The following is a 15914-nucleotide window of genomic DNA, read 5'->3' on the forward strand; positions in this document are numbered from 1 at the left end:
AAATATACAAAATATCACTGACTTCTCATCCATTTTTCATCAACCTAAAACTCTTAATTTTTAAGGAAAATCATAGGAGAGACCTGAGATAACTTTTCATCTTACCTTCCACCTGCTCTATGGCTAAAAACGACTAGGGGCGTGGCTTATCTGCTCTACCGACAGAAATCTACATGCATTATCAGATTTATTTATTAACAGACTCAAACGCCTTACCTGGTGGGAGAAATGCTGTATGCTGCTGTAACTGCATGTTGGCTAGAGCCTGTTGGTATTGGAAAATACCAGTGTTAAAGACTGCTGTGGCACCGTTGGTTTTTTCAAGAGCAGGCCTCTTTGGTAATGGGGGAAGTACAGCTTGAGGAATTCCCTGTTTAGTGAGTGAGTATAAAAAACAAATACCAGTAAAAAGAGAAAAAGAAAAAAGAAAAATCAGTTGAAGGCTAAAATTGTTAGGAAGCATGAGCAAGCAAGCAGCAGAGCACTTAACTACCCGAGGAAAAAAACATCCAATAAACAAAAATTTAAAGGGAAAAAAAAAAAGCAAGATAAAAGCTTTAAAGGAAGCATTATTTTTGTCTTGGAGAAAAACAATCCCACTAGTATGAGAGCACATGTTATAATGTGTTAAAGTGTTTTAAGTCCCATAATGCTTCAGGCTTTCTGGGAGAAGCCGTTGATTTGGGAAAAGAAGAAAAGCTGCACTGCGAGCTCCATGAGGATTGACAAGTATAAGCAATGTTAATAGTTAATTGTACGAAGTGACCGAAACTGGTAAAATAAACCCAGTCCCACTCTGCCCCCCTCCCCACATCTACCTAAACATGCACATGTCCCAGAGCATGCAAGTTTTTTTTTTTTTCTTAAAACACTGAACTATAAATATTAAAAAGTCAATAATTCTATCACTAAAGCCATGCTAACCAAACAGGTACATAAATATACAGTCCAAAAATACATTTTTAATGTCCTTCAAATACTTCATTAGAACATTCTACAATGTAGTTAAACTGAATGTGGGCTGCTGGGTTTTTGGATTCTTTCATTGTACCACATCTGTCCAGGGACTTGTTTACAGTCTTTCCACTAATTTTGTCAGGAAACCACACTCAGTTTTCATTGTACTTTACAACTTTATAACAGAAAAAGGAATATATATATTTAAATTGATTAAAAAAAAAAAAAAAACTTGTATCTACAATAAAGCTACATGCCAAGCTAAAAGGTGAAAGGTCATAGTACCAGGTCAAAGGTTGCCTCGAGGGGTCGCTTCAGTGATTTGACAGCCGACTGAGTCTTAATTAGCAGGCAGCGAGCACATGATGGCAATGGGCCAGTGGGGTTCAAGCGCATTAACATAAACAGCAAGCAGAGGTGCATCATGGGGGCAGCAGTGCATTTTTGGGTAGGTGAGAAAAAACAAATAAAAAAACAAATCATCGGAATGCCATATACAACGAATAACAAGACTAAGCATGCACAATAAAGGCACTACTGAGTTGTTATTGGGAGGATAACTCCTCTTCGTAGTTAATTACAAACAAGATACTCTAACAGAAAAAAAAAAAAAAAAAAAGAAGAGTGGAAGGAAGAGAAGAGGAGAGAGTCTGCCTTCTGTATTTTTGCTCAAGTATCCATAAACAAACACAGAAAAGACCTCTCCGTAACTATTTGACTGTGCTACGAAATACCACACAGTGTTCTTTTTCATGAATAATTTAACAATTAAGTCATATATTTATGTAAAAAAAAAAAGGACAACATTAAAACAGCTAAGCAAAGAACAAAAATGGACTCATTAAAATCAGCTATTAGATCACGTTAAAATTTACCTTCATTATATAGTTTAGTATCGTTCTAAATGATCCATTTCTAACTCTTCCTTCAGTACTGCTTTCTCCTTTCTATGTAATGGCATAGGCAAACTTCTCTGGTTTTACAGTTCTGTTTATGCCACAATATAGTTCAAGAGAATCTAGATAAGCAAACTGCTCAACATCGTGTATTGAATTCTTAAAACAGTTTTGTTGAAGCAATTCTCCTAAATAGTTTCAGATTTTGTTATGGTTAAAGCAAGATAAATGTAGAGAAGAGCCTTGATGTGCAGAAGAACACACCGAAGGAAAACAATGGCTGATTAGATAGCACACAGAAATAAGAGGATCAGAAATGGCAGTATCGTTAAACCGAAAAGGAGACAGGTGTTCTGTACAAAGCAGAAATTTCAGAAACCCTACATCCAGAGTAAGACAGAGTATTAAAAATTAGGCCGAGGGTAGGAGCAATCTGAACCATTTGAGGAGTTACCCTCACTTCTCTGAATGGTCACTTCATTATGTATTGTCTGGGATACCTGAACAAACATATCTTCAGCAAAAAAAAAAAAAAAAATTTTTAAAGGTTAATAAATGAATAGCTTGTTGTCAGATACAGCTGTTCACTGTTTTGTGACCGTTAACAAGGACTGAGCTAAGGTCTCTACTCACCATGGCAGCTGCAGTGGCTGCAGCCTGTGCTGCGGCAGCCTGGTTGACCTGGTATTGGGCAGCCTTGATCTTGGCTTGCAGATGTGCGGGAGGATGGAAGTATTTGCACTTTTCCCGAGAGCATCTCCCTTTGATGTAATCCATACACACGGTGACTGTGTTGTCATTGGTGTCAATCATTGTGCTGTCAGCAGGATGGGCAAACCGACAATCATTTTCTCCTCTGTTGCAATTGCCTCGCTGGTACTCTCGACATACCTATGGGGTCATAAAGTGCACGAAGGTCAGTCAATATGGACAAGTAGAAACTTTCTCAAGATTTAAAGTGCAAGAGTGGTGACAGAAGGCTACAGGTGAAAGGGGGAAAGAATTTGCAAAGGAACCACAAAATAACTTGAAAACTGTGTGTGTGTGTTAGTCACTCAGTTGTGTCTGACTCTTTGCAACCCCATGGGCTGTAGCCTGCCAGGCTTCTCTGTCCATGGAATTCTCCAGGCAAGAATACTGGAATGGATTGCCATTGCCTCCTCCAGAGAAACTTCCCGACCCAGGGATTGAACTCTGGTCTCCTTCCTCACAGGCATATTCTTTACCATTTGAGCTACAGGGAAATTGTAGTATACTAATTACAGCCCCATTTCAATAAAATGTCCATTAGGAAGAAAACGCACTTAAGATACTAACTATGGTAAAACATCTAATTTAAATAAAGTTGATATACTTATTTATTGTTGTTGTTCAATCACTTAGTTGTTTCTGACTCTTTTGTGACCCCATGGACTGTAGCTCACCAGGCTCCTCTGCCCATGGGACTCTCCAGACAAGAGTATTGGAGTAGGTTGCCATTTCCTTCTCCAGGGGATTTTCCCAACCCAGGAACTGAACCTGCAACTCCTACATTGTAGGTGGATTCTTTACTGCTGAGCCATCATGGAAGGCCACACTTACTCATTACTAAGGAGGAAACAGTAACTCTGTAGTGAAGAACTCTATAGACACCCACTTAACCAAACAAAGTTAATATCACCAGTAATAAAGACATAATGATACCACATATTTACTGATATGATGCACTTAAAAAAGGTTACAACATCACATTTGTTGTATTATTGCTGAGAATGCATAACCTGAATTTAATCATGACAATACATTAAACAAACTAAAACGGTAGGATGTTTTACAAAATGACTCATCAGTACTCTCCCAAAGTGTCAAGGTCATGAAAGACAAAGAAAGACTGAGATACTGTTATAGACTGAAGGATCCTGATTCAGAGGAAGGATATTGGGAGCACAATGGGTGAAATTTGATTAAGGTCTGTAGATTGGTTAATAGCAGCATATCAATGCTAATTTTCTGGTTTTGTAAGCGGTAACATGGTTATGTAAGCTGTCAATATTTAGGTAAGCTGGGTGAAGGAGATGTAGGAATTCAGTTCTATTTTTGCAAATTTTACGCTAATCAGAAATAATTTAAAAGTCAAAGTGTAAAAAGTAAAATGATAGCTTTTTTATAAAATGTTTCTAAGAGCTATATTTTTGATCATTAGAGATTCACCAGGTAGTAATGTAAAGCAGATGCAAAGGATTCGTTTTTGTCATTTGTTTGTTTTATATCTATTAATTTTGGATGGGGTCCCTGGAGAAAAGGTGAAAATGGATTATTTTTCACCCATTTGCTTGATTCAGACCTCTTACTATTAAAGGTTGTTGGGGATTTCCCAGGTGGCACAGTGGTAAAGAATCTGCCTGCCAATTCAGGAGATGTGGGTTTAATCCGTGGGTCAGGAAGATCCCGTGGAGTAGGAAGTGGCAACCCACTCCCGTATCCTTGCCTGGAAAATTCCATGGACAGAGGAGCCTGTTGGGCTACAGTCCATGGGGTTGCAAAGTGTTGGATACGACTGAGCACACACTTTATAGCTCTTTTCAAAAAGTTGCCAGCACTTTCATTCAGGAAAGTTTGACCTTTTTACCACAAGAGGGCCACCTAAACACAAAAAGTCCTTGTGATATTTTTATGCTCTTGTTACTTCATGCTTTAAGGATGTTTCCTTTTTGTTTTTCACAAATCTTTTACAAACTGAGCAGATACAGTCCCTGAACACTCTATTTTGGAATTCATGAAGAAAAAAAAAAGGCGAACTCTGCTATGGTTTAAAAAACAAAGATTTTCTTGGATTTAAGTACATAAAATGATTACATTCAATTCTAGGCGTTTCTCCCTTTTATATCCATATCCCATTATTGAGGAAAATGATTCCTTTTAAAAAGGCCTCTATAATTTGTATCATGCTACATGTTAAAAAAAGAGCATCTTGTACTTTTTAGAAACCTCAAGCTAAAGCAATGCATCTTATCTACATAGCCGAGTCAACTCTACTCATCACTTCAATTTATATAATTTTAAAAAAGTATTAAATAATTACTCTGTGCAAAATACTCCGAGAAATATTAGGAGTAAAAGATGACTTAGAAAGTTACAAAAGATGCTCCTTTTTTTAATCATTACATTTATCTTCTTGAATAGAAGAAAACAAGGATATTGAAAGGATATTGAGGAGTTTATAATTTGAAAAGCAAACGTGGTTACGCTGTTATCCGGAATTCTTGTCCTCCACTCTCACTGGGCATGCAATCAAGCTGTGCCGCTTTCTAAACCACAAATCCCCACTTACTAAATTAGACTTCTCAAAATACGAGGAGATTTTAAATACGGATTAAATACGGATAAAAACTTTTCATGTATATATGTAAAACTTATGCATAAGCAAAAAGGCCACTTTTCTGTTTAAAAAAATCTATGTCAATTCAGCCTCATTCAACAGGAAACTGTTGTTCGGACACTACTGCTGTTAGCTTTTCGGTAATTTTTGCTTTCTCGAATATGCTCACAAAGAATCTGCCGGCAGCTGAACCAACACTCTTTTCCAATTTCTCTTACTCTGCCACAATGACAAGAAATAACATCTAAAGGTAGTCTATCTGCAGGAGCCTGAATAACTACTAAAATCAAAGATTTGTTATTTTCCAAAAGCAATTACACCAGTGTTTGTGCCAGAAATTTGAGCAACAGTCCCCCAAAATAAAACCTGAATGCTGGGCTGATTTTGACTTTTTATTTCTCTGTCTGTCTCAATGTTCTTTTTATTTTTAGGAATATGAACTTACCATCAGGTTGCATAAAGATGGTCATTCTAAGACCTCTTCTGGTCCCTGTCCATTTGCTTTATACATGTGTATATGTGTGTTTTGTATAAGTTAGTATGTGTCTTTTGTATAAGTTAATAACTGGTTTAGTACAATTTTGTACTCTTTACAGTCTTGCAGGATTCATTTAGGGAGAATTCTAAAAAACACTTAAGCAGAGTTGATAACTCGCAGTCAGCTTAGAATCTTGTCCTAAAGTGACTGTTTCACTTTTTTTTTTTAAATCCAGCTTAATGTTTCTCCTGACAAGAGAAACAGAACAGAAGAAATACACTGAAATAGCTTTTCTCCAATTATTCTTGCCTTTGAAAAAATATAAAGAAGAAACAGAAAATCTCTTGTGTAAACTTGTACTGGTGCGAGCCACAAGGCCAGGGGGCCTAGAGAATGTTGCCAAGCTTTAGATGTACATCTGGCTTGCTGAAGACCTATCTGAACAGAACAAACCTCCCAGAGCTTTTCACACAGATTTTTCTCTAATAATCAATACATCTCATTTCTAAATAAAATTTTTCATTAAAAATAAAATGAGATCTGTTTCTTGACTGATGAATATGAGTTTGGCCTGGTTTCTCTGATAAACTCGAGAAACTGTAGGGTGTGCTGCTCCCTCAAAGAAATATCTTAGTCTGGTACTGCATTTGCAAATTCTAGTTGACAGACAAAATTTCAACAAATTTAACCATCCAACTCAAATCAGGATAAGAAGTTGCACAATTTACCATATAGAGAATTTGCAACAAAGAAGATTAAATTTGAAAATCCTAACAATGTTATGGTCCTCTTTGCTATTTGCATCTAATCTTCTGCACGAATGTATTTTTCAAATAGTTGTAATTAGAGTATGGTTATTACCTGGTGATATGTTATTGCTTGCTGATGTATGTAAACATTCTTTTTTGCCATTTTACTAGTGTCCACAGTGATCATTTTTGCTGACTGAATCAAATTCCATCAAATAGATATGCACAATCTAAGTAATTCTTTCAGAGAACATCTAGATTATTTTGAATATTTCCATACTACAAATAATGTTGCAAAGACTATTTTCAAGACACACCAAAAAAATCATTCTGTAAGGATGAATATGTAGAAATGGTATTAGTGGGTCAACAAACATAACTACTTTTACAATTTGATAAGTGGTTTCAAACCTACATGAAAATAATTCCATCTACCAGCTAATGTCCTTCAATCAAAAAGAATGTTTGTAAGTGTTAACATAGATTTACTTTCGAAATCACGTAAGTTTTGTAAACTTTCATACAAAAAGGTTAAGAAGTTACTTTCATAGTAAAAATCATCACTTTGATAAAAATATTTACTGAAAACATTAAAGTAGTAAATTTCATTTCCAGAAAAACATCTTTGGCTAATAAACTTTAAATAATCAAAAGGAAAAGCAATTAGAAAAACTTCTGAAGGAAATCTATGTTAATTCTACATAAACCTTCTTTGTTAATTAAATAGCAGTGGTAGTCTGCAAAGAGAACAGAGTCTGAAAACAGAAATTTGGGGTTCTATCTAGTATTTATATTTACTAGTTATGGAATCATGAATACTGAAAAAAAATAATACATAGCTTAAAACATACTATATAAATCTGATTAAAATAAACAGTTCTGTTATGTGATCTCAATTTTTTATAAACATGACAAACATATTTCAAATCAGTCAAAATAATAATAGGTTGTAAGAAATGAAAGTGTTAGTCACTCAGTTGTGTCTGACTCTTTTGCAACCCCATGGACTATTGCCTGCTAGGCTCCTCTGTCCATGGGATTTCCCAAGCAAGAATACTGGAGTGGGTTGCCATTTCCTCCTCCAGGGGATTTTCCCAACCCAGGGATCAAACCCACGTCTCCTGCATTGGCAGGCGGGATTTTTTTTTTTACTACCACTGAGCCACCAGGAAGGCCCAATTTAAGTCTAATGACTAATAATAAGGAGCTTAGTCAAAGATACATATATACCTGCTGTTCAACAGTAAGTATCATGGATATTTTATTTTCTATTAAATTTGAGCTAACACACACTTTAAAGCATAAATACTGAATAATCAATTATTTTATCAAAGAATCCATAGCATTATACGTCATGAATATACAAATATGATGAAATTATCTATGTTTTCAAAAAGAATTCAAATATCCATATCTTAAAATTGTGATGATTAGGGGAAATGATCTTAGTTAATTGTTTCCATAATTACATTCCCAAGATAAATGTCTAATGGTATGATATCTAGTTTCAGTTTGTTACCAGATAATTGAACAAACTTGGTCTACCTGAATCTCATTTTTTAAAAAAATGAAGAAAAAGACATCTATAATGCTACTCTAGAGGATTTCTGTTAAGATCAACAGGGACTTTTCTTTGAAATCTAAACGGTGAAATCCATGATTACTGCCATTAGCCAATGAAGACAAGCACATTTCTATAGATAATATAGCTAAGAATTTGTCATTTGATTTCAAGTAACTTAAAAGTAAAATCTGAATATATTAGAATGGCCAACTAAAGAAACAACTTCCAACTATATTGTTTCCAAAACAAAACTCAAACTAATTACAGATAGCACAGACTAGACGTTTTAACTGGGAACATGAGTTCATCATTTTAGAGTCTTATTACACTACATTATTAAGCCATTCTAAAGTCTTATTACAATTATTTTTTTAATTTAAACTTCATAGAACCATGTGCATTAAACTCTTAATATTTCTTGGTGATTTTCCAAAGAAATTAAAATATCACAGAAGCAGTAGCTAAATACTCGAGACAAAGACACAAAAGTAAAGTAATTATATCAATAAGGCTTTCTTGTATTATTAAAAGCATTTGCTTTTCTAATCTCATTTTGAAATGAGTGCAATAGATCATGACAAATCCATTAAATGCCTATAATGCTGTCATGGAGGCATCCTTTCACCATCACTTAAATCCACATTTAGCTTTAAATGCTTTTTTTGTGTGTGTAGTCAGTAAGTATCATATGTTTTTATACCTATATGAAAAAAGCCACTAGACTCTTCTGTATCAGTAAGTAGTGGAAGCATTCAGTATCCAGCGGCCTGAATTAGAAACTCATGTCATGATTGCCTCAGTAGAATAAAACTTTGAGCACATGAATACATTATTTTGAAACAACTCCAACTGAAAATATCAGAAGCCAAGTAGTTTGGCCACCTTGCTGGAATATGTCATATAGACTATTAATATAAAAATAATACAGTTAACCTAATGGCAATCTAATGTCTCCATCAGCATATGAAGTATGTGGCCACTGGTTTGTTCTGTTTTATTAATGCTTTATGTGGTATAAATTGCCCCCAAAATCATCATTGTTTACTTAAAATATTTCATTATGCTGTACCACGGTGTTCTCAGCAACTTCACAAAATACAGAATGCTAAATGCATTTGAGGAGACAGATTTTTAATCCAGAATCACAAGTAAACTACATGAGGTAAGTGATAAAAAAGTTACTGCTTAAATAACAGGTGCTCACATCCCCTGAATGGAATTTTATAAACCATTTGTATTTACAATCACCCAGATCATCTGTGAAAAGAATTTGAGATCCCCATTGGAGATCCACCAAATCAGTCCGTGGGGATGAGGCCCCACACTTAAAAACAATTTTTTATGTTTTAATTTTTGGTTGTGCCTTGTGGCTTGCAGGATCTTAGTTCCCTGAGCAGGAATTGAACCTGCACCCTCCTCAGTGAAAGCCCAAGTCCTAACCACTGGATGTCCAGAGAATTCCCAGGCTTTCCATTTTTAACAATCATCGCAAGTGATTCTCATCACATTAAAGCTTGAAACTATTGCTCTAGGACTAGGGGCATGAACAGGATGCCTTATTATGTAGTTGGAATGTTCAAAATGTAAACATGTTCCCAAGGATAATGCCAACAATGTTAAAAATGTGTCATGTTTTATCTCCTCTGGTAGATTACCCTAAGCTCTGAATAAGGGCATGGACTAATTAATTGATTAACTAGTTGATTGACTCATTTATTCCTTCATCGAACAAGTTACTAGGCATAATTTATGAGCCTGGCACTATTCTGGGACCTTTTATTGTTACAAAACAGTAGGCAACCTTTGATGCCTCAAGATATTCCTCACAACAGCTTTTACTTGAAATATGGTCAACAGTTCTTCATTGGATATTGCTGAATAAAGGAGAGAATAAATGCATTCATGGATCCTTTTTGCACCATAAAAAAATTATTGTGTATCTTGAAAATAAACAGTTTCCTTGATTACCAACTCTTTGTAGTAAAGCAGATATGACTAAAAACCTCAGTCCTTTCTAGTACGTACAGATTTTAACAATTGTTAAAATAATCACTGAAAATAACTGCCACTCAGAAATTACACAAAGGCACCCCAAGGTCACAAAATGGAATTTTTTAAAAGCCTCATTTCAGTGACCAATATTTAAGAGGTTTGCTCCTCTTTAGAGAAAACTGATTTTACACCATAGAGAGTATGCAGCTGCAAAGTCTTTTAAAAGATATCCAACAAAGAATGGATAATATGGATAGTGATAGGAAACTTATGCATGTGTGGATATATACACACACACACACACATAAATAACCTTTTCAGTAATTTGTGGTTGGCATTAAATGCAAGAAAATGATCTAAATTTCACCTTACTGGAGGTGATCGTAGAGAGTATCTGGTATAATCTCCTAGTTTAATACGTGTGAAATATGACACTTAGGGGGAAAAAAAACTTGACCTATGCTTACTCAATTAGCAACATCACCAGCACTAATCCTTGGGTTCCTCTTTTTCAATTTTTTGTAGTATCAACATTTTTGTAGCATCACATTGGGTGCTATATGTTAGTTCTTCTAAAAAAAAGAATCAGAAGGGTGATAATCTATGGTGTTTTTAACTTCATTTCCTATTTTGTAGTAAAAAGAGAAAAGGAAGTGGCAAGAAGAACTGGCCGGTATTTTAACTGATTCAAAATTTGTTCACCTCAAAAGTAACTCAAAAATTCTAAAATGTACTTGGGAGTTCCATGAGTTAAAAATCAAGCACAGATTTAAATCCCAAACAACTAAATGTGTAAATAAGTGCCGGCGCTTACTACCATGTCTCTTAGACCCCAAGATATGGTGTAATGAGCATGAGAGGAAAGAGCCTGAAGACAGGAGTGTCTAAAATCACAAAGCCAAGGAGAAAGACGTGCCCCTTAGCATCACACTGCAATATCCTAACAGGTTGTAACTGTGACCCTGAATCAGATCCTGTGAATGAGAATAAGATAGGAAGCTGCCCTACTATCAGGCACTGAGATAAGTGGAATTCAGGTTAAAAGGAAATGACAGTCATTACAACAGGAGCCATTTGTTGTGACTACTAGAAAGGAAGACAGAAAAAAAATACTTGCAATAGCTCCTTGCAAAAGAAAAACAAAACCAAATGAAAGACGGAAGTCTTCATTTTAACTGAACATCATGCAGAATATAACCAATTACAGTCTACCTAAAATTGTGGAAGAATTAGTTTAAAAGAGTTCTGAATACACAATCAGCCTTTTAAAAAGGTTCCTTGAAAGAGAGTTAAATAGAGACAATCTCAGTTTTAATCTCCTATTAAAAATTAATTCAATCAAGTTCATCTCAGACTGCCTATTTGGTTCCCATTAAACAATCAAGAACCTTAAGATATGCTTCTGAAAGGTTGGGGGGGAGGGATTCATACATTGAGCATCTAATAAATTTTAAATATTTAAAACTTCCTAAATTTGCTCCTAAATTTCTCTGCAAACAGCGTTAGTTATTAATGAGCAAGAACAACTATGCAATGACAAACCACCCACAAGTCAAGGTTTTATCTCTAGCACACAGCAGGGCCTTGGTCCACAGAGGGCATGAAATCAGGTCTCAACATCCTTCCTGAGTCCTCCTTATGGAACTCCTGTAACTAGGAGCTTTTTCCAGCATGTTCAATGAAAGGTTAAAAATAAGCCCAAAACAAACAAACAAACAAAAACTCTAAAGGGAACACACAAGCCCAAATTTCCTGCCTCTTGTTTGTACCATCACTTGTACGGGAAGGGGAGTAATAACAATGTTTAAAATTCTGGTATCATGCCCTACCAGAAGATCCTACCCATGTGACCTTGAATAAGTCACGTTACATCTCTCTCAAGTTTATTGCCTTGTTAAATGGAGTTAACGATAGTATCTTTCTCATAAGATGGCTTTGAGGATTAAATGTGTGTTGCACATGGAGGGGTAATGCTATGGCTGGTAGAGAGTAAATATCCAGTAATTATCAACTATTGCTACTATCATCAGAAAGGTGGTGGCAGTTATAAATACTCTGAAATCTGAGATCCTTTGTAATGCATGCAATGAAACTTAATCAACAAGAAAGTGGTATTTATTAAATAAATTCCTGCTAAACCGATAAATTATTAGTGTCAATTATGTTCACACAATGGCCTTGTTTTGCCATTTTCTCGTAATTAAGACATGCAAAACTTCTAGTACTAAATATTGCCTCATCCTAACCAGAGAAAAGAGGAAAAGCTCATTTTTTCTTTATTTGGATACCAAAGCCAGATTTGAGAGCTTCAGTGTACAGTAATGCTGCCATTTTTCCCAGAGTTTACCAAGTCTACTAATTTACAGTCAAGTTGAAATTCTCAACTACTTCAATATAAGATTATATCTTTAATTTCTTTTTCACGCAGCAACAGCAAAGCACATACATCAGATCATCCTTGACTCGAAGACAGAATATCACCCAATCTGCAATTAAAAATTTATCAGCACATTTCACAAAGAAAGGTGCCTTGTCATTCCTGTTGAAACATTGTGAGGGTTATAAGGAAACTTAACAATAAAAAAATTTTAAACACTTTGTATGTAGTAACTTAATAACAAGTTCATTCAGGGGATTGACAGAATTTGTTAATACCAACAGTAACAAGAAACATTTAGGAAGCTAAGTCTAACTCTTTGAGATAAAATCGTTTCTCCATTTTGAACATAAAAAAACTGAGGCCCAACCAAGTAAAAAGCAGTCTGATCCCAGAGTCCAAGTTCTTATCCACTTTTCCACATATGGATGTTGTGGCTTCTATAAATGTTACTTTCATGAAATACAGCATCTCTATATTCTAGCAAAATGCTCCAAACACTGAACCAAAATCTCTGAATTATCTTTTAACCTTTATAGCCATTGAAGAAAAAAAACAAAAAACAAAGAGCACATTATGAATTTTAGAATGGAACACATAAAAATACCCGTGACTCCTACCTCAAGTCTGTCTGTCCGCATTAATTTCTGTGCAGCAGCTGCAGCAGCTGCAGGTACAGGGACCCCAGGGTTCCCTGTAACCAACATTGGTGCAGTCGGTAAGATCTCTGCTGGAACCAGGCTTGGGGAAACAGGTCCCAGGTAGGGATTAAAGGCTGCTGATGCATTGGTAGCTAAGCTTGGTGCAACTGAAAACATTGGCTGAAAAATAAAATATAAGGTAAAATTTAATAGGCAGGTCTTGGTTCAAAGTCGATATCCTGCATCATATAGCTATCCTCCACCCATGCATCCATCCATCCTTCCATCCTTCCATGCATCCATCCATAATCCATTCTTCCTCTGCTCCCTTCCTCCCTCCCCCTCCCTCTCTCCACTTAACTGTACATTTATTAACTCTCATTTAGATTAAGAACGTTTCTTAAATAAGCATTCATCAAATCAATGTTTCTCTAAAATATAATGGGTAATTTATCTAGGAAATTTTCCACTGGGATTTTGAAGCTTGGGGTCTACAATACTTGCAATTGCTTTTTTGAAAAATAGCTCAACCATTCAATACAGAAACTTCTTGTAGTTACCTAAACTCCACCTTTGTCCTGATTTAATCCTAGATACTTGTCTAAGAAAATACATTTCATAATTGCTATGTCAGATGTACCTGAAAGATTTGTTTACAACTGTTAATAGGCTGCAAGTGTCTTATCATCTAGAATAAATAAAGCAGAACTCCCAGTGGATAACAGAGTCTCACAGTCAATGTAAACTGTAAATAAATCTCAGGATATATGAAAGGTGATGATGACACCATTTCTTTTGAGCACATAAGATAAAGTGTTTGGCCTATGTATTTGTTGTAGGTTTTCCTGGGGAAATAGATGTTCCACCAGCTTCTTATTCCTTTGTGAGAGACTTTACAACAGATTCAGCTTACTGTGAAGAAATGAAGTCTGAAAAGAATACTCCCAAAGAAGTACATTATGATTATTCAAGGAAATACATATAGTAACACTGAATAAATGCTATAAGATAGATTTTTCTGCCAGAAATGTTTTCATGAATATATGAGGATGGTTTCCATTTGTTGATATGAAAATCTGTATGTCAGGAAATATATCTGTTCTTGAGTAAAATTAAATAATTTACCTTAAATTTACTTTAACAATGTGCTTTTTCATTTTCAAAGCATAACCTAGTACAATTTTCCACCTTGCTGCTGCTGCTGCTAAGTCGCTTCAGTCGTATCCGACTCTGTGCGACCCCATAGACGGCAGCCCACTAGGCTCCTCTGTCCCTGGGATTCTCCAGGCAAGAATACTGGAGTGGGTTGCCATTTCCTTCCCCAATGCATGAAAGTAAAAAGTGAAAGTGAAGTCACTCAGTCATGTCTGACTCTTAGCGACCCCATGGACTGCAGCCTACCAGGCTCCTCCGTCCATGGGATTTTCCAGGCAAGAGTACTGGAGTGGGTTGCCATTGCCTTCTCCAATTTTCCACCTTACTGGTGGTATATTTTCAACCTTCTAAGTCAATGGAGTTTTCATTCTGGATGTTTAATCTATGTGTAATAATAATATTTGTTTCAAAAACAGAAAAACAAATGGACAAAATGGATCCTATTCTTTAAGGTAATATTCAACAGTTTGTTATCTTTACCCTGCAGTAAGGAACAGAATCATAGAAAGTTTCTTTAGAAAGAAAGGGACATGAGAATGTAGATAATTCTTCCCTCTGATAGGAAGAAGAAGTCAGATGATCCAAGAGTTTACTTAGTACTCAAGGGAAAAAGAGCTTTATGCAATCAAGATATATATGTTACAGAAATAATTTTTATAACTCAGAAATATCTTAAAAAATAAAATAAACTCTTTATCTATTTTGGCTCTGACTCCTGTATTTAGAAGAATACCACAGAATTCAAGTATTCCTTTTTTCTTAAGGCAGTGGTTCTCAATTATGGGTGATTGTTTTCTCACAGGGAATATTTTGCAACAGCAGGGGATATTTTTGGTTGTCACAGCTGGGGGGCACTACTGCATCTAATGAAGAGAGGCAAATAATGCTGGTAAGTATCCTACATCACATAGAAAAGCCCCTCATAACATAGCCTCATCCGGCCTAAACGTCAATAGCGCTGGGGTTGAAAATCTCTGACCGCCTTCTCTTGATGTCACAAATTGTTTTAGGACAACATGTTTGCAGCTATCATATACAGTCTTAAGCACAAGATCGTGTAATAGAGAAAAGTTAATACAACTTCTGATCCACTTGGGAGAAGAAAAAGTATATCACAGAGTCCACAGACACTTTCAAATTAAAATAATTATGCCTCCCAATGTGTTGGTCTGAATGCCATGGTGAGCTGCCCCGTCAGGTTGATGGCTCTTGATGAAACAGCCTAAAGTAATACTTCTAGTTCCCAGTTCCATCTCTGCCTAAGGCAGCTACCCACTAACAACAGAAAACTGTGGGAGTCCCAGATATTAACAATCAATAACCTGTCAGAAATGGGGGCCCAGAGCAATCTCTCAAGTCCATCAACAGCTACTTATTCAAATAGCAGTTGATTTGATGTTGCTCCACTGACTATTGGCTGCCAAGGCAGCAGCAAGACAAGAGTTTAGCTGTACAATAAATACATGTTCAACTTGGGTCTCTATTCAGAATTATTCAGATTAAACTTATACCATTACGTACTATCAAATGCAATACGTGACATTTTCAGCCACATGCAGACCAGCACTCTAATTTCTCTCTTATATATTTAAGAATTATAAGTAATTTAGCATAGTAGACTAAAAAACTAGTTTAGAATATGAAGAACAGAAGCCAGTCAATATTAATTCTTGCCATGAATTAATATGCATTTCCAGACAGGGTATTTTAAATGTAAACTTCAGAAAGTAACTGAGATGTTTATGTC

At 35.7% G+C, this 15914-nt stretch overlaps 1 protein-coding gene across 34 annotated transcripts in view; it reads right to left on the reverse strand.

Moving 5' to 3' along the window:
• MBNL1 (muscleblind like splicing regulator 1) overlaps positions 1-15914 on the reverse strand; it is a 222363-nt gene that overhangs the window by 17389 nt on the left and 189060 nt on the right. For 24 of the 34 annotated variants that reach the window (XR_011567543.1, XR_011567542.1, XM_070792920.1 and 21 more), the window contains 4 exons: positions 12992-13192; positions 2487-2744; positions 1243-1296; positions 217-370 (listed from right to left, as the gene is read on the reverse strand). Coding sequence is in view for 32 of the 34 variants with exons in the window: in XM_070792920.1 (XP_070649021.1) it covers positions 217-370; positions 1243-1296; positions 2487-2744; positions 12992-13192 (667 nt within the window). In the remaining 2 variants the exon portion in view is untranslated. The remainder of the gene's footprint in view (positions 1-216; positions 371-1242; positions 1297-2486; positions 2745-12991; positions 13193-15914) is intronic. The other 10 variants (XM_070793054.1, XM_070793017.1, XM_070792961.1 and 7 more) reach the window with 3 other exon arrangements.

Source organism: Bos indicus, chromosome 1, assembly GCF_029378745.1.
Source record: "Bos indicus isolate NIAB-ARS_2022 breed Sahiwal x Tharparkar chromosome 1, NIAB-ARS_B.indTharparkar_mat_pri_1.0, whole genome shotgun sequence".
Classification (NCBI taxonomy): Eukaryota; Metazoa; Chordata; class Mammalia; order Artiodactyla; family Bovidae; genus Bos; species Bos indicus.